This window comes from Bombus bifarius, unplaced genomic scaffold, assembly GCF_011952205.1.
Source record: "Bombus bifarius isolate JDL3187 unplaced genomic scaffold, Bbif_JDL3187 scf7180000008047, whole genome shotgun sequence".
NCBI lineage: Eukaryota > Metazoa > Arthropoda > Insecta > Hymenoptera > Apidae > Bombus > Bombus bifarius.
In genome coordinates, this window is record NW_022884413.1 from 3,005,814 (window position 1) to 3,025,884 (window position 20,071).

At 43.9% G+C, this 20,071-nt stretch overlaps 1 protein-coding gene across 3 annotated transcripts in view; it reads right to left on the bottom strand.

The window, feature by feature from the left end:
- LOC117207886 (homeotic protein spalt-major-like) overlaps positions 1-14,258 on the bottom strand; it is a 70,289-nt gene extending 56,031 nt beyond the window's left edge. Inside the window, exon 1 of one of the 3 annotated variants that reach the window (XM_033448560.1) lies at positions 13,356-14,257. In XM_033448560.1, the coding sequence (XP_033304451.1) occupies positions 13,356-13,458 (103 nt within the window). In that variant the 5' untranslated portion in view covers positions 13,459-14,257. Of the gene's footprint in view, positions 1-13,355 lie in introns of all 3 variants that reach the window. The other 2 variants (XM_033448562.1, XM_033448564.1) reach the window with 2 other exon arrangements.
- Between the last annotated feature and the right edge of the window lie 5,813 nt (positions 14,259-20,071).

Consider the following 20,071-nt stretch of genomic DNA (forward strand, 5'->3'; position numbering starts at 1 on the left):
TTTCTAGATTTTCAGAATTTCTCCGAGACACGCTCCACGTAAATAGTCGCGGACGCTTATTTCGCAAACGCGTCTTTGAAGATTTCCGAGCTTTCGATGATTTAACTCGGCCGATAGATCGTTAAAAGGTTTATTCGGTACGAGAGACGGTGACAAGAAATAACACTGATTTTACGGCAAGACGCGACAATTCTGTACGTTGTGAAACCGTGGCTACAGAAACTATTTATCGTAGTACTTTATTTAGAGCACGCGCCGCACCCAAAAACTCACGCTCCTCCTTACTCCCGTCCTTACTCCCGTCCTTACTCCCGTCCTTACTCCCGTCCTTACTCCCGCGCGACTAGAAAAATTTCCTATTACGAAAACGTAGAAAGCAGAACTTTAATAATAAGACGCTTCCTTGGAAAGCAAGCGAATGCCTATGATCTCGAAATCTCCGTTACTCGAAGATAAAAGTCTCGCGAGTTTTTACGTTACGATAAGACTGAAATACCGCTGCTGCTATCGGTCATCGCGTAAATTAGATTATTAGTAGGAGCCGATTAAAACAAAGTAGAAACCGATTCACAAGATAGAATACCACTGTGCATTTGCCTATTAGATAAGCTATCGGCCTGCCAATACCGACCGAATTGCAAATTCAATCACAGACGCTAGCACGATTCGCGTATGATCATCGGTATCGACGTACTATTATCGTATCAACATTTTTCTTACGATATATTTACTACGATATACACGCCATTCATAGGTATTCGAACGCTTTAGTCTAATGTATGTAGTTTCGGTAAAACGTACGCAAAGTTAAGATGGTTAGAAGCAGTACCGTCTTTTTATAGAATCGGCACGCTATAAACCGGGACGACTCGAATATTAAATATCTTTGTATCTGTCGAAATCGTATCCACATCGGTTAAAAGAAATTCGTCGGGGCGATCGCAATTCCACATTCCATTTCTCACGCTCACCTCGCAACGAAAGAAGAAAAGAACGAGCAGAAACAAAAGGACAGGTGGTGGATGTTCGCGAGCGAACGAGACGCGTTCGAATGACAACTCGCGGAGCTCGCGGTACGAACAGGCCGGACGTAACGATGCCGAGCGACACTTATATCGAGATCTATTAATATGCAGTCGAGCTGAACGTTAGACGGTGCTTAGTCTCTTGTCACGCGTATTACACACCCAATACACCCCCTTAATGCGTTGTCAACAACACGCTACTCGACACGAGTGTTCCTCCGTTCCTCCGTCTGTCCGTCGCCTGTCGTTTAAATGGCCAAACTGTTTAACAAAACTGTCGCCAACTAATGATTCTCGAGCACACGATACCGTGTAACCGACAGGCTCGATCGTTTTTCACGCGATTCATCTTTCTCTTCCTTTTCTTTTATTTTACGATTCCAAATCGATTACAATTCCCCATAATTCATAGACGAACCGACCGAAACGACCAACGTAATTTCTTTCAAATTCCTTAAATTCTTCGTTTATTTAAAAAAAAAAAAAAAAAAAAAAAAAACGTTATGTACTAACATCGGACGACAAAGAAACGACGCTTTCAAGCGTTTACACGTATCTCGATCTTAGTAAAATATAAAAATAAAATATTTCTTCTTTGCATATGTAATAACACGTATATCCCGTTGTCTTATTTTACGCAATTTCTTCTCTCGATTATCTTACGTATCGTAAGCATAACAATTCAAGGAAAATTAATAATCGCCGCCACTAACGATAATAAGAGAACGAAGGAGAAAGAAAAAAGTCAAAAAGAACGGTCGATATGGCCGAATGCGGAGTTTCAACGATAAGTTGTTGATCCCCGTGATAGCGCCATTGCGTAGTGGCACTTCCGGTTCTTGAAAAACGCGTTTCTGCTCCGAACGCGTCGATAGAGATTTTCGTATTATCGTATTATCTCGCGTATTGACATAGCGTTTACTCGCGACTTATCTTTCCTTCGCGTAGTCTGGTTTCTTTATTACAGCTTTATTTGAAAAGTATTTGCAATTATAATACTTCGTCTTAACGTTCCGTTGATTCACGCCGCTTATCGCATACTTTTTCACGCGTTTCTATCTTGCAAACTAAAATTCTATCTCGTATCTAAAGAGAGCTCGCTTTTTTCACTCTTGTCTCTCGCGTGCTTCCGAAGATTCTCTGCCTTTCGATCGAGTATTTAAGAAATTGACTTTCACCGTTTTCTATAGTGATTTATGGCTTTAGTTGGGACGCGGTGTTTCTCGTTTCCCCACGCGTGTTAGGCCTATTAATGCGTAATTTGTTTTAATGTAAACGCGATAGAGAATCAAAGACTCGCCACGAAAGGATAGTTGAAACAGGAGGGATGGTTCGGCTATCTCGAGATAGAAACGTAATAATTGAGACGTATGTATATATATATAGGAATTACGGTTACACGAGCAAACGATAGGACAAACGGCGAATCTAAATTTCCTTTCGACGTTTAATCGGTTTAATCGGCGAGTTTCGTATCTTTCGCTTTTCTCACCCGATCGTCTTTCGACAAATTGGAAAATTCAACGTAAACGCGTAATCGGCGATGCCGCGATCCTGACAAAAATGTTAACGCTTCGCGGATTGGTGGAGCGACGCTCGGCGTGCCTGGAATAAAAATTTTATAACTTCTTTAATTTATAGCATAATAAAACGAAACTTGGAAATAAAAGTTGTCTTGTCTCTTTCGAGAATTTTTAGTAGTCTGGCTTTGATGTATACGTAAATTCCATATCGTGTCTCGAACCCCGAGTAACACAGAACCGTGGTTTAACGTATTGCTCTTGTAATAAATATCTAGGTTCGTGTACGTACCGCGTATCTCCATTATTATTCCACGTATTTCGTCGTCGAAGGATATGTCAATATTGACTTACGGACGAACCTATCGATAACTATCGGTAATTCACGAATCAAACCAATCACGTACCGTTATTATTTTCACGACGTAAAGATTTATAAACTAAATCGCGAGGGTCGATGGATTTGCAAATCGAATCGTCGTTATCAGTCGTATCGTCATTGACGTGGACCGCCGATTTATAACACAAGCCGTAAAGCTATACCTCGTTGCTTTCTAGATTGAACAAACTATCGCTGGCAAACACAGAAGAAGCTGTTATTTTAGAAAAAATCTGACGATCGAACAACACCTACTGTTTTTCTTCGAATATTTTTGATGGATATATATATATATATATATATGTCACGGAAAAATATACCTCTACATACAACTACCGATAAAGTATAAATTAAACAACGATTCACGACATTTGGTTAAAGAGAAACATTCGACGATAAACGCAGATACAACGAAGCGAAAGAAACGTAAATTTGTTTGCGCGATGAATAATTTTCACCGAGTATCGCATCCCGTTCGATTCGATATAAATTTGAAAAACTCGAGTATCTTCTATCTTCGACGGAGAAATGTATTTGATGTTAACGCGTTTAGAGCGTATTTCTTTTCCTTTTCCTCTCTACGAAAGCGTACGTGTTTGAAAATTTCCTATTTTCGCACGATAGGTATCTACGTATAATCCATGTTCGCTGTTGACGCCTTTAACGTAACAAGAGAGTCTTCTCTTAAATCGTAGGAAAATCGTCGCGAAAGAAAGTTGCCAATTCTTTGGCATCTACGAGTCTCTTTCCTATCGAAACCGCGATTTCGACTCCTCGTCGTTTTAATCGCGATCGACCCGTTACACGCTGTATTCTCCGCGATTCGAATCGAATCGAGACGGCAACTCGGATTCGCGGCGGCAAACGCGCGAACGCATAACGACGTAACAATTATCGGAAAATATGATGCGATACGTAGGTGCAAGGTTATTGAGTTTTATTAGAAATACCGTGCTGAGTATGGCAATTAGGTATCGAATTAAAAATACGGCTAACGAATCAGAGCATTAAATATCAAACGACCATCGTCGATTAAACATCGAATGCGATGCGATTAATAACATTCAGGCAAGTTTGAACGCGATTCCATATTTTCGTGGCGCAAGAGCACTGGAAAACGCATTTGTCTTCGCAAGTAAAGAAGTCTAAGTCGTAGTAACTGCGTGATTGATGATATATAGCGATAAATGTTCCTAATATTTATATAATTGGCCATCGGTAATAAAACGTAATAAGCATATTTTAAGATATCGATCGATCAATCTTTAATTTCTTTCCTGAAACGAAGCATTAAAACAACTTTAGTAGGAAGGAAGAGCGAACCTGTCTGAACATATACCATCGTGTAATATTTAATAAGATTCAGCAGTTTACACGTTCCACATCTTTTACGCTTGAAACTAAAATACGTAAGTCGGAAGAGTGTTACGCGTGAACGTTGGCAAAGTCTTAATTATAGTTTGCACGTACGGTATATAAATTGGTTATTTTTGTACGAATAAAGGCTATTCGCTGTGAAATCTAATATAACTGAAATAATAGGAAATATAAATAGAAAAAGAACGACGCTTTTCTCCTCGAATATAAAATAGAATCTCTACTCTTTATGAGAAACTTTGAATACAAACTGCTAGACTTTTACGCAATAAATCTCCTTCGATGTTAGCAAGGAGTGGATCAGGAGAGACACAGAGATTACATTTGACGAACAACTGAAACAAATGTACGTAGGTATATTGGGATTTCCGTAGAAGAAGCTAAGCGATCAGGGACAAAAGTAAATGAATGATAAATACGCTTATTCGCTAGCCAGACATGTTTACAAACATAAAGCGTTACAAACATAATTGCGTCTTACGCATGCAGTAGCTTCGAACAGACGTAGCTACCGATCGAGATTCAACACCTTACCTTGTAATCGTGGAATTACGTTTCTCGAACGGTATTAGCGTCGCTGTTTAAACAGCGCAGCCGAATGACCAGTCGACTCGTTCGGTTAACGAACGTATAAAACAGTCGCAGGTATATAAATATTCGTAATCTAAAAATAGCCGATAAGAAGCACATATCGGACTACCTTGAAATTCTATCCGTCGTTTGGAAAATATGATTGAATCGTCGTGTGCAACGGTTCCGAGACAATTTGCCATTACGAATGGCGTCGCTTGGAAAAGAAACGGGAAGAATGGTTGCCGCGGACCGAAGATTAATCGAGAAACACGGACTTTTGCGCGTTCGACGATTCGTATCCCGGGGCACCGGCGATATCTCTGTTTATCGTTTAATCGAAGAACGCATAAGCCGGCCGGTTAACGCTAAATAAATGGCCGACAGCGTTGCTTAACTCGAAAACTGGACCTGTCGATCGCCTATCCATCGACATCTTCGCAACGCTCCAGCGACTTTCCACCACGTATTCGAAGAATCTGCGAATAAAGGTTGCGCGTCTATCGAACCTATCTAACCGTTTAAAACATGTTATTTTAAAGCGGCGAGAATCTCGTATTCCCGGCCATTCGAGGAACAATAACCCTGTTAACGTTATTCCACTACCAGCAAGTCCATGCCGCCATTGCAAACAATATCAGACGTATAACATATAAAATGAATATATATAATACATAAAAGAAACACAGCTAATGTTAGTCGTATCAGCAACATCTCGAGATCTGTACTTAATGTCAAACGACTTCGTTTCCCGGATAAACGTGGAAACAGAAGATTTTTGTCTATCTTACGAACGATCGCTTGCACCGTAACAATCGTTCCACTCTGCTAAATCGTATTTTAATATTAGTTGCTTCTCCGCAAGAGACAGATAGCTTGGAAAATTTCGACGAAACACCAGCGTTTCCGAGATTTGTGAAACAAGCTTACGAATCTTGTGAAAAAAATGTGAACCGTGTCGTTAAAATAAAACTGGTAACAAGCCGAATAATTGTGATTTTGGAAAATTCGATCGATAGGAAGTAGTATATTTTTCTAAGAACTGTTCAGAAGATAGACTGCCAACGATATTCGCATTTACTAATACATTTGTAAGCAGGTTTTTATCGCGATATGCGATAGGATTTGAAAAGTTTGGTCTGAGAATACGGACAAATTGCAAGTAATTCGTGAAATGATCGCAAAATCGTTTCTAAGGCTACTATGCAATGTGCTATCATAGTACCGTTTACGGGAATGTAATAACGTAAACGCAACGGAGATAGATATTTTCATTCGGAATTGAATGGAATATTTGCGATAAGCGATAAAGAGCTTAAACGGCAAAAGTAGTTGACACCTAACGAACGAAAGAAGATTTCTCGTTGTTCGTTCTCATCGATAATTTATAATTAAGTTTTAATAGCTCGTTGCGAACCGCTGAGCCACCGTGTATATACGTTTCTGTATTACGATTGGTAAAAAGCGTAATCGAAAACGATGCAACGCGCGGGCGTGTTTCTATTTTACGTGGTCATTTTTCGACATTTAAAAATGAGATAAGAATATTTCCTGGGAAATCGACAATGCACCATGCACTATGATCGATGATATGGCTTATCAATGGATAACTAATAATTGACAAATGTTTGCGGAAACTTTGTTCGAACTAAAAGACACGCTTATCATCGAAAACTTTTTTCTCCGTGACTCACCGACGCGCGTCCTTTTCTTGCGCGTACGATCTATTTTTCGACCGTATTTCCAGAAAATTACCGAATCGCTCTTTCGAAAGGGAACTTTTTCGAAAAGAAACGAGCATATCGTTTAGAATAGAATTTTCGGGAATCTTTGGCATAAAAAACGATTTTTGGAGAATTTTCAAGATTCTCGAGTTCCGATCGACAAAATCGCGAGGTTCGTTCAAGCTTGTTTTGTTAAACTTTTCGAGAATTTATTATCGAATGTAAATTTCCCGTTCTAACGATGATCGTAAAGTTTATCATGGCCGAGAGACAGACGCGAAATTTTTAGCGCGCCCAACATCACTGGAAATGTCACTTTTCCTCGCGTACAAACAATTCGATCGTTCTCGTTCGATTTCGCACCTTTCGACTCGCACGGTAACGCTTAGTCGTTAAGTAATCGGCTTACAGGTTGCATTTAACGTTACGGTTTGATTATTTAACGATACGATGGGATATACCATTATTCTCCATAGAATTCTTCTTTCGAAATATTTTCAAGCTTGGTTTATTTACGTTTCTAGGAAAGCAAGTAGCGCTCGCCCTTTCCGTCAACTTATTTTTCATTCGTCATCAAAATTATCTTTACGAAACTGATTGGCTATCGCGAGACTATAATATCGTTTATTTATCGGACAATTTATCAAATATTAGGATATGTATAGGAAATATTAGGAAATATTAGAATATGTAGGAGAATTTTTGAAAACTGTTCCGGACTTTCCCCATTTTTATCGCGTTGTTCGAAGAGTATGATATCCTAGATTTGCTACGGCGTTCCTTACTTGCGGTTCAACGCGATAAACACCGAACGAAGCGCAAAACATATCGTTTCGTTAAGCTCATCGGTGACGTTCATTTCGAATATTTATCATTTTGATACTTTGGCACTTTCTTGTCAATTACAGTTGCACCACGCGCACACGCACGCAAACACACGTTTCAGAAGTTCTAATATTAAATTATTACCGTTTGCGTTCAAACGGATCTGAATCGTTTCAACGAATTTTGACTCTTTCCCGTCGAATTACCAACAAGTCACTTTTCATCAAATTACCTCGATCGAAAATACCGAAAATCACACCGAAAATTCTTTCTCCATATTTTCGACAAGTTCGAACGTTTGAAATTGTAACGCGTATAGCTAGTTTCTGATTAATTTTTTGCAGAATGTCGGAGAAATCCGGTTTCGCGTGGTCGTTCCGTCAAATTCCTGGCGATATCCACCCACAGTTTAGCATTACAAATACCGGAACCTGGAGAAAGACAAAAAATACGAGGATCCAGCAAACCCTATCATCGCGCCATTCACCGGTGCACTTCTTATCTGCGTTTCTTTTCGGACTGCGTGCCGCGAGAGATTCACGAGGGTTCCGTGAAATTTCACGCGAACAATTCCTTTTTTCTTCCCCTTTTCTCCTTCTCACCCTCTCTCTCTCTCTCTCTCTCTCTCTCTCTCTCTCTCTTTTGACCGTGCAGGATTCGATCTCAAAGAAATTTCACCACTTCGGATACGTCCGAGCTAATCAATTAACCGGTCGACTTTATCGAAAAAATTGCCGCGGAGACTCTATCCGCCGGCTAGCGAGTATAGTTTTTCACCAAATTCTAACTCTTTTGGTTATATGTTAATTGCAACGGTTTGTCGAATATTTTATGCCAATGCGACGAACTTGTTTGACAGATTGTGGAAATTCACGATAGATCAAGCTTATTGCTTGTATTTATACTTCTATATATAGCACTGCTAGTTCCAATTACAAAGAAAAAAAAAAAAAAAAGGAAAAAGAGGAAAGAAAAAAGAGAAAAGAAAAAAAAAACAAAAAATCTGCGAATAGAAACTTGGAATAAAACAATATGTTTGATCAATGGTATAAGGTATTATTCGCGACAAGCGAAGGCGACTCACAACAATTACGAATATTCTTGTTGCAGGATTAGAAAAGTGGAAGATCCATAAATAACACTGAAAATAGATATTCCACGCAAGTGTGTATTACATAGGTGTATGTGTATGTAGATGTTTATAATCGAAATGGTATCTATGGTAGGTATATGTAATTACGTATAGTATCTGAATAAACGTCAACGTTAATTTTTCATAAGCATTCGCACGTTTCTAGTATAATTGGAGAGGAAGGAAATGTAAATATGTCGTGATAGACTTGATCGTTTTAGCGATAGAGAAATTACTATGTTCGGCAGATTGCCAATTAAAATTAATCGTTTTCTTTGGTTAGTAGGTTAGAAATTTGTTGAAAAAAAGAGTATAAAAAAAGAGTATCTACGGTACAGTTGGTTGCACAGTTTGATAGAATATCGTACGCTCGGTACGTCACTTACGATATGGCAAAGTATACGGTGAAAATGAACGATAGCGGTTGAAAGAAATCGCGTATGTTAAAACATTGTAGAAATGGCGTGTCTACGGTCGAGGGACACGAACGGTTAAATCATGGTTTCAAAGGGCCTGACGCCGTCGCAGCTAAACAGTTAATTTCACGCTAAAAATCCTCATCGCTCTCTAATTCCATTAAACCTGATCGAAACCTTTAAAAAGCTGCGCAGTCCACGTTATCGCGTTACAGAACCGTATTGCTTTCCTCGCTTCCAGCCAAAACTGTTTAGAAATTTCGAAGAAAAGTAATTCGGTTTATCGCGATAAGCGATAGGCAGTAGGTTTGAGAAAAGCGATCGAAAAGTTAACGAATCGATCGATCGATCGCCGTTTAACGCTCGAGGAGACCTCGATACGAGAAATATAAACAATCGGTTTGAAGAAATCGTGGACAAAGTATTACCTAGAAAGCATAAACGAAGTATCGTTTACAGCATCAGCGGATTCGCTAATATATACAGTGTACAGCGTACGTTAAAAGATTTTCCGCTATTTCAAGCGTTTGTTAAGATGTTCGGCTCGGTTATAAGATATAGCTACGTTGAAAAAGATTTAGTAACGGATTATGCTGTGTACATTTTATTCGTTAATTTATGCCCACGATTTAGTTCCACTATTATGTATCTAGGTTGGTTTTGCTTTCTTTCTCTCTTACGTTATTACATCCGCTAATAAATATTATCGCCATAATTCAGCGGAATCTTTATTTATAGCCGAACAATATACACGCAATTTCACTCGATTTGACCGAATACAAACCGAGTATTTGTTGGAAAGAGTAGAAAATTATTCGTAATTTTACAGATTACCGCTACCAGACACTTGTCAAGTTTTAACACGAACATTCGCCCGACAAAGTCTCTGCCACGATCCGTTACCGAAACTTTCCCTCGAGCTACGCGATTCGCGTCTCGTTTACCGGTGTCTGTCGTTCGCTTGCTCGCTATTTTTATATTTCCATGTTGCGAAGAAAAAAAGGACGCTAGATGAAAAAATTGGCGTAATTACGCTTCATAAAGAGGAGAAACTGCTATGAGAAATCCGTGAAATCATCGACTTACGTAGTTGTTCCGTATAATACGAGCGAAAAGTATTCAGCTCGAGCGGAAAGAATGAAAAGTTTACTCGCAAAAAGTAAATAACGAACAGTAGGCAATTACTTTTAAGAGTACGATCAAATTGAAGACACTAATTTCGATGAAATTCCGTGTAACTTGTGACAAATAACTTTCTATTAACCGACAGGAGAAAAACTACTTGAAAACTCGTCCAAAACAATTGGAGAAACTTTACTGCGACGCGTTTCTTTTAATTAAAACGAATTTAATAGTCAACGTCGAATTGATAAAACTTTATCTTGCAAAAATTATTTTAGTGCCTTACTTGGGAAATTTATTATTTTATGCGCAAGGCGGTCGCAAGCCGAATCCATTAATTCCACTTTCTTTAATTTTCTAAATTTCATTAAATAGATAAGATGAAGATTAAACGAATGTTCAGCCGCGAAGAGAAAAATAACGCGTTTCCAGCAGTCCATTTGCTGCAACTTGGCAAATTGTTCGCTATGATCGGTGAACGGCTCCTATAAATACATGCTACCTATTAAGACCGATCGAGAAATTACAAGTTACTTCAATTTTCAAATTTCTAGTTTTATCGGGTCGTCGGACGATTTCATCTCTTCTCGCTAATATTTTTCACCAATACGAAGAACGTTACACGCGAACTAGAACTCCCCGTGACCGTAAAGAAATCGCCCCGGCAGATTCCACGTTATCGTTCAATTTCGCCAAATTCAAAGGGAACTACTTTCGTATTAAAAAAAACATTTGATATTTATTTCTTGGGAAAACGTAAACGTTTTTTGTCGATAAATAGATATCTATGTGAAGCATCGAATAACGAAACAAGGGAGGTGAAAAGAAGAAGAAGAAGAAGAAGAAGAAGAGGTCGAACTGGCGAACAAAGAAATGGCAAGATCGGAGTCGACTTACTCGATTATTAGAAGGATACGTTTAACCTCCACCGTTGGAAACAAGCGTTAAGAGGTACGCGTCAATGTTATTTTTGCTGCCTACGTTACAAAGCACGTTTCTTTTACGATAAACGTTAGCTTAACTCTACAATAGCGTTTATATTTTCAACAACGATGATACTTTTGCGTTTGTCCGAGACGTAAGAAACTGCCGATGGTATCGATGGTATCGGTTGGTTGGACGGAACGAGCATTCGAAACGAAATTCAAGAAACAAGCAACTTTCGCGGGACAATCGCTCGATCGTTCCCGTAGCGCCACCGTACTTTCGTCAAAGAAATTACGCTTGGATAAGTAGGAATTTAGCAGAAAAGTGAGAATCGCAGGCACGGAACGTTGCCAAAACGCCTGAAACGAGTTCAACGTCGACCTACGGCACGCGCGAACACAAGTGACAAGTGGCCTTAGCGCTCGTCGCGTTTTCGTGCGGGTCATCGCACTCGAGAAACGAGAAACCTGTCCTCGATTGTTCGCGTTTCCCAGTTGAAAAGGAACGCGATCGACCAACTCCTGCTTCTACTAGTGGAGCACTCGCGTTTCGGGGAAACGCGTTACGCCAACCTGGCAGTCTGCCCCTTTCGATCTTCGTCTGGAATCCAAGCGCGTGAAAAATAACCATCTTCCGTTCGTTCGCTACGGAAGACCGATCAAACCGATGCTATTAGCAACGTGAACGGCAGGATATTTTTCGCGCACTTTGACCACAAACGGATTCGAAGCGGTTGGTTGACGGGTCGCGCCGCTACGAGTCCGACGGAGAGCTTCAGTGAATCGAGTTTCGATGACACTCGCGGCTGATCTCTCGGCGCGCCGCGCCACCACGCCGACGGCCACCATTGCATCACCTTCCTTTCCAACCTGTTTTAATCGCTTGTTTCCTGTAAAAGTGGCTCGAGTGCACCAAAATGTATCGTTACGAGCCAAGTACGACATTCGTACGTCGTCGAAGCTCGTTCGTTACACGAAGCTAAGAGCACGGAATAATCAACGACAGCGCATCCATCGACAACTAATAACAAATAACCAATAACTAACAACCACCCACTGACAACTAATATCTAATATCTAATAACTAATATGGCATGATAATCGTTACGAATTCTCGCGTTCCAGTTATTCAACCACGATAAAACGTCCGACTCTTCTCTATCATCTCTATCGTCTCTACGATAGTTGTTATTATTGTTATTATTTGCCTACCTTGCCATTTAACGTAACTCGTACGCGTTACATTTGCTCTGCGAGTTGACAGATATTCGATAACCTGGCTTCTCGTTACAAGATCATCGATATTTCGTCGTCGAATTCAACGCGGCTCGAAGGAGAGTTTACCGAAGCTCCGCCAACAACTTTTGTGACGTGAAATGGGCGACATGTCCCAAGCCCGATGTAGAATTCAATACCTGATGGTGAGCGTTTTGCTTATCTTGGTAGAAGATCTTTTAGAAAGTTGTGGATATCGAACTAGTCGTCTTAGATCAGGACAGACGATAGAAGAACGACGAAAAGATGCTCGAAAGTCGTCGCGACGAAACCACGATCTACGCAACGTCGTCGTAGATGCATCCTCTGTGCGGAAGGGTTCACTCTCGCGAATAAATAATTATTACTTAGAAACGGACGTTTGTCCGCGATCGGAGGACGAGCAAAGAGAATCACTCACGGTGGCATAGCCCACGAGCCGCGTATCAAGCGAAACGGAGCCGCGTATCGATGCGATCCATTGGAATTTCTTTGATACGTAGCTAGGTGGTCGCAGGATCGACCGGTTACACGGAATTTCCTCCATCGAGTGTCTTTCGATCTTGAACGGTTCAACTTCAAGGTGAATTTCAGTCGCATCACGCGGCGTCCAAACTGTCGCTGCTTGTCCGCGCAGGCACGATCTCTTATCCAGCATCCTTCTCGTCGTTCTCGTTACTCCGTAACACGTTTGTCTAACCGTTTTCGACCATTCGAAAACATTTTCACAAACGCGGGCCGATACGTTCGCAGAATTCGATTCACTGTTTCGCCACGGCCATCGACGTACGGTGAAATAATAGAAAAACGGCTCGACACAAGTTACTCGACAGCGGCAAGGTAACAACGGCTAACGACCCTTTCTCGCCTAATCTAACGCGCGAGAGCACTGGAGAGAGAGAGAGGGGGCGGGAGGGGGCAGTGTGTACGTGTGTGACGCGCGCGCGTGTTGCGTGTATGTGTGCGTGTGTGTGTGCGCGTGTGTGTGTGTGTGTGAGCGCCTGTGTGCGTGCGTGCGTGCGTGCGTGCGCGCTATTTTCCTAGATCCGGATTCGTACGTATCGCGCTCGATGATATTCACTTACGGGTCTGGTTCACGTTTCGTACGGCGTTGATGAGCAGAGGGCCGTGGACAAGATCCTCCTCGAGGTGGGCACGGCTTGGTCGAGCTTGCTTTCTCCGTGACATTCCTTCTAGCCTGTTGATCGCTTTCGGATTGTTGGCGACCGCCGGTGATCCAGTTCGTCGGGCAACGAATCGGGACTAATATCTCGCTGAGACGGGCCGACACGCGATCGGTCCGCGCCGCGGCGAGGACCGCGTCGATTCCGCACTCGACGATTCCGGTCGCAGGTTAATCGAATCACTGCTGTACTTCACCATCGACACTGTCAGGGAGCCACACCTCCCCTCGCGCGCTAATCCACTTCCTGAACGATCCCATGCGGATAGAACCGGCGACGTTTCAACTCGGCCAGTAATAACACACTCGAGCCATCCCGGAAAGCTGTCGCGGCACTCGTCGAGTTTCTCGAGACGGCACGTGGCGCCCGCGACCAACTCCCTTTTTCTCTTCCACTGACGATACGTCGTACCGTGTTTCCTATTTTCTCACACACTCGACTCTTTTTTCTACCCGTGGATCGGCTACGACACAGACCGGTGTGCGCACGTGTACCACCGAGAGAGCGAGAGACTCTGTCCGTCTGTCCACGCGGGACACCGCGTGCGTGCTTACACGTTCGTCCGTGCTTGGCTACGTAGTTGCTTGGCCGCGTGCGTGCGTCCGTGAGTCCGTGCGTCCGTGCGTGCGTGCGTGCGTTCGTGCGTGCGTGCGTGCGTTCGTGCGTGCGTGCGTGGCTACGTACGTGCGCGAACCTGTGTATATGTGTGTTTATGGTTGTATATCTCGCGCGAAATCCGCAGCTCTGGTGCCTCGAGTCGGCCGGACGACGGACGGACCAGCTCTGGGCCTGACGTCGCGGCGCCCCTCTCCTGCGCTGCCCGTCGCGTCTTGGTGGGGTCGGAGGGGAGAGGCCTGCGCGCGCTTTCCTCCCCGACGCTCGACTCACCGGCGGCCCCACCATCGGTCGCGCGCTCCCTCCAACGCGACCCACGCTCGCCAGGGGTGGGATCAAGTTCAATGTGTACTCGTGAATCTGAATCAATTCGATAAGTACAGTGGTCGAAAAAAAGTATTCGTATACCGTGAAGCGTTCGACTTCCGTTGCTATTCAACTTACGTATGTGATGGTAAATTAATCGCTCGTTGCCGAGCCAACGTGGGAACTTGACGCAGCCTACGGCCTACGGGGACACAGCGTTTAACTATGAAATACTAATTCCGAAAGTTGCTCGCGCCGCTATCCGCGCCGAGGATCGCGCGCTGCTTCGCGGAATCCACTTAATTTTATGCCGTGCATGCGCCTATTCGTTTCAACGATTTCGTTTGCATCTGTTCCTCGCTGCCGCCATTTCTTCCTCCGGATTAACCGTTATTACGGCATAACGAGCATTTGGCGCGGAAAAGAAACGGCTCGTTCGGACGTCTCAAAAGGGAAGGGAAATCACGGTGAGAAATCTACGAGGTTATGGAGAGCACCGCGCGCACGGCCTAGCCGTTGCGTCGCGTTGCGTCGCGTTGCGTCGCGTTTAGCGTATCGTAAGCGAGAACGAAACGCATACCTGTGTGCAACCGTGTAAGAAAAACGTTCGCGTTCGTTAGGATACGAATAACTCGTTCGCGACCCTCTCGCGATCGAAGCGTTGTTCCAGGTAGTCGGTAAAACCGGCGTGAAATACGTTTTCGTTGAATTCTCCCAGCTCTGTGAAATCCAGTCTCGTCGAGACTCCGAACGATTTTCCCTTCTAATTTAATCATCGCCGGTTGCACCCAACGAACACCGTGTCTCGCCATCCTTCTATCCTACGTTTGCGCCTCGCGACTCATCTCTTCTCGCGCTCTTCTCGCGCTCTTCTCGCGCTCTTGTCCGCCATCCAACTAACTTTCGTCCATCCGTACGTACCGTATCTCGTTGGATGTTCGTCGCAGTCGTCTCGCCTCCTTCTTCTCGCTTCCTTCTTACGAGAGAACAGTCCGCCGTATTGCTCGAACGAATCGCTTCGAGCGAAAATTCGTCTACGTTCGTTATATTCTCGGATCGATCAGCAACGGCAACTTACGAGCTCGTTGTCCAACCTATCGATCCCGTCCGATCGCGTACAACCAAAAAATAGAATCGTTCGGTTCGTGTACGGTCATCGGTTGTCCATAGTTTTGGCGAGGCGTAGCGGCAGGTCGAAGGAAAAGCGAAAATTTCCGCGTGACGGGTCCGGATGATTTTCTGCTCGAGCTTCGGTCGTGTTTCTGTGACTCCCCACTCGAGCTAGGTCTCGACAGGTTCCCCTTCCGGCGCGTCTTCGCCCCACCATGCGGCAGGTTGCGCGAGGCGTGGCCTGCGTCACACGCTGCTCCGCCCCCTTATGCATTATTATAGCGAGCCACTCGTGTCTCTATGATTTTATATGCCGCGTGAATATTCCACTCTACGGCTTCCCCACCGCGCGTGCCGTGCTCGCCGCGCTCGCCGATTGTATTCTCGTCGCGCTGACGCGGTTTTTATAGCAACGCCGGACAAACGCTGCGCGATCGTACCGGCGTCCTCAGCGTCGTCGCTCTTTCCGCGATCCGCTCTCGTTCCGCGTTATCGGACGCGAACGGAGCTTATCGATGTTTCGCTGGCGTTTCGCCGTACCTCTCGCTGCACCTTCAGCGCCGGCAAACCTTAGCCTTGGAAATTAACTCGTTCAGCTGCGATCCGTTTTTCCGCGGATACATCCGACGTTCCTCCCTAACGCGAGAATCGTTTCAACGCGTAGGTTACGCGTGCCTGTTTCATCCGATTCGATAACCTATCCTACCGATATAGATTTACGATGGCAATTCGAAAGCGACGCGAAAAACAAAACAAAAAAAAAAAAAAAAAAAGAAAGATACCTTTCTTCTCTATTTTCTTCTCTATTAACGCGATAGACTATTCCCAACCCTTCCTTTTCTTTTTTTTTTTTTTTACCAACTCTTTCGTATAAAAAAAGTAACGTGGATAAAATCTGGAGCTCGTTCGTCTTTCGAAAAAAGCTGCTTTACTCGGAAACGTTCGAAACGAGAGGATACGGCAAACCAAGAAGACGAACCATACTTTCGCCAACTTTTCTACTTTTCGTTCAGCTAATATCCACCGATGGCAAAACATTTAATCGCGCTGGTCCGATCGTAGCGAGCTCCGAAGGAAGAAGAAATTCCAGCCAAGTAAAGTCTCGTCCGTGACATTTGTAACGTTCGTGCGGTTTCTCCGCGCGGTAACTTGCCTACCTAAACATCGAATAAAAAGCCAGATAGCCGGCAAAGTACGTTCAGTTTCGTCTAAAATTTAAGAAGACCGTTTCATAGATTTTCCCATGTATCCGACGCAGCAGACAAATTTATTCCATTTGCTTAATTACGGCAACTTCTGCCCTCCGGAAGAAACAGAGCGCGCGTGCCTCGCGGAGAATCGACAAACGTTTCCTTCGAATCTGTATTTTCGACAATAGGATCCGGGGGTACGTTCAACCCTTAACGTTCGATCCCGAAAAGGCTGTCCGCTGGCTGACTCGCCCCTTCCAGCGACGCGGCAGAGCCCGTTCTGGCCTCGTCTTTAAGGTGTCAGCGCGCTTTAATCTTCCAGAGCTTCGGCCCGGCTCCCTTTTACCCGGCTGTTCCGCTTTGAAGCGGCCGGTTATACTGTATCATGCGATGCCGGAGGAAGAGAACAGGTGGATCGTAGGAGTATCGACGATTCGACGGAGAGGGACGGTATGGGGTAAGGCGAGAAGGTCCAAGGTTCAGGTGCTGCCAAAGATCCGCCGTCGTTGCGTGCACTTTTATCGCGGAAAGGATTACCTTCTCTCGCTCTCCCCCTTCCTCCATTTCTTTCTCCATTTCTCTTCTCTTGCGAGTTGCGCTTTAAAGCTAGAGCTCTTGGCTCGCGATCGAACAACCGGCGTTTCTTTGGCGGTTTGCGCTCTTCTACCATGCAGCTTCTTTGCGGTGACGATTGCTTCGAGATGTTCGAAGCGCGCGGTTTCCCAGCTTCATGCTACACGTTCGCTGCATTTCTTCGATTCGGCATTCTAGATTTTACCAATCGATTCATCGTGTCGTTGAAATTTTCATTTTTCTTATCGACGTATTCTCCGTCGACCCTGAATATCTTTTCCGTCGAAAAGTTTGAAAGATCGACTCTTTAACGACGATTAACTTTACGAAATTTTTATATGCTCGTTCTTAGATTCTCAGCGTATCGTAACGTAGATCGTCCCGTATTCGTGGAAACGGCAGAACGTAACAAGTTAGATTTTCCTTAAACCGTTCAACCCTTTCGTTCGTTCTTTCTTTTTATCTAAGTTTCTTTACGATCTAAAGCGGGATACGACTTTTAGCCTAATTGCGTGACTCAACCTTTCAGGCGTAGTAACGAGGCTTAGCTAGTAGGTAGGTAATTTCACGCTATAGCGTCTAGTACCGTCTGCATTTGTCTGTCTTGTACTTTGCTATATAACGTATTCTACGTATTATCGCACAGTTCCAACGCGTATCGTGCTTCGACGCGATGTACCATAATTTAGCACGTTATGCCACGTTCTATACGTCCAGCTACTACGTTGGATTTCATATTGCATCGTGTTACGATAGCCGATAAAATGAATATATTTCTATTATTAGAAACGAGGCATCACGTACGATACTATTTTAACATCCATATACAGCGTGCTACGTTACGACACGTGGTTTCTCTTACCACGTCGTTTTATATCTTTTCCTGGCGTAGACACTGCCTTCTCTGTTCGTTAACCGAGTACTTTCTTTCATCGATAGTTACTCGTTTTACTCGCGAATCGGCCGGCTTCCTTCTCATTCCAACGTTACAACTTTACTACCAACGACTCGTTATAGATAGTCGCTTTCTGTCGCTCGTCTTTGTCAAACTATTCGCAAAGCTTTTGTCACTCTTCACAGCGTTTGTAATTCTTAATGTTAACTCTTCGGAAAATACCCGTTAATTTCTATAACGTCTCGCAAGAGTATACTTGGCGTACCAAAAGAACGATCGTTTCACCTTTTCACGGAGAGCTTCGAGCGCGATTCTTACTCGGCGCTGGAAAGAAGAGCAGCGTGGAACGCTGGCCGAGAACCATCGGGTCGGTTCGCGAAATACGCATTTTCCTCTCATACAAATGTTGCCAGCGTGTTTGCATGCGCATTGTGAGACGTAAAATTCAGGTGTGGACGCGCGCGCTAAACGAACAACAAACACACCCCGGTGAAACACAGTTAAAGCATTAACACTGCAGGGGAAAGCCCCTTCTTTTGTCTCGAATTATTTTACGACCCGTAATTTTTGCGCAACCATCGGCTAACCCGTAGCTCACAGGTAAAATAGAGAAAAGGGTGGGTGGCTGAGCAGGCGCCGGCGCCAGGTTTTGACACCTGCGGTGGTGAATTTTTACCCTCGTCTACCTGTTCCACTCGTCTCTCCCAAACACCGTCCCAAATCTTTCAACGGTCCCCTTAACGCGTCCCCCTTACCCGTGGCGATAAATAATTTTTATACGCCATTGGAATCTTTCTTGCCTTTCTTTCTTGGGTGGCATCCTATGCAGGGATAAAGCCTGCTTTGCTCGGGTTCAGGTACCGGTATCTCGATAACAGTCAGCTCGTGTCGTCTTTGTCTTCCGAGAGATTTAGTCGCTGGTTTCTTCGTCGTTTCGTGTATTTCCCGTTCAACGGAAACTGGCGAAACTCGTAGTTACTTGCAATCGATAACGCGTCCATCTCGACTGTCGCGTTGCTTCTAGGCACACGGTTTCTCGTTATTTGGACGACTAAAAATTGTACGATACCTAGACGAGGATAAAACGAACGAATGAAAATTCCCGTAAACGAACGACCCTAGGAACACGGCTGGATATTAAACACCTTGTCACGCGGTCATTTTCTACCAGCGGTCGTTACTTTCGCGAACATGTGCATTTCGCCCTTTCGCGTTACGCAAACAACCCGAATAGAACGTGTTCCCGCTCTACCTGTTCCTTTTTCTAGCCAGGCAGATGAAATTTGTAATACAACGGCGTACGAGTTTTTGTTTTACCTTTTCCGAACGTTTCAGCAAGTTGTCGAAGGGTTAAAGGACCGCAGAAAATCCGCTGCAGCAGGTGGCAGAGGTCTCTGCCTACGGTGTTAACACCCCTGCGAATCGACGTCGTTTAGATTGCGCTGCGTTCAATTAGGCTGCCGGATAAAGAGTCGTGCTTTCACCGACAACCTCCTCCTCTCTCCTCCCTTCTTTCTCCGTTTTCGGTTGTTGGTTCGCCTCTGCGCCACATTTTCTTTTACGAAAGAAAGCTCCGGTTCGTCCGGTTCCCCGGAACGATATCGGCGTCGATATTTTTACTCTTAGGCATCTTCATCGGCTCTCTGTGCATATAAAACTTGCTTCTATCATGGAAATTTATTCGTCTTCTTTTTTTTTTTTTTTTTTTTGATAGGTAACGTACCGATGTCAGATACGGTGTCGCGACAAACGACAAAATATACTTACATATGCAACGGAAAACGATTCAAGCTGCGATTTCGTTCCTAAAACGACAACGACGGAGCTCCGTACGAAGAACGAAAGGCTGATGGAACGTCCCTTAAGAGAAGCAACGACGAATCAACTTATTATTCGAACTTCCTTTATTTTCGTTGAAGCAAGTATGG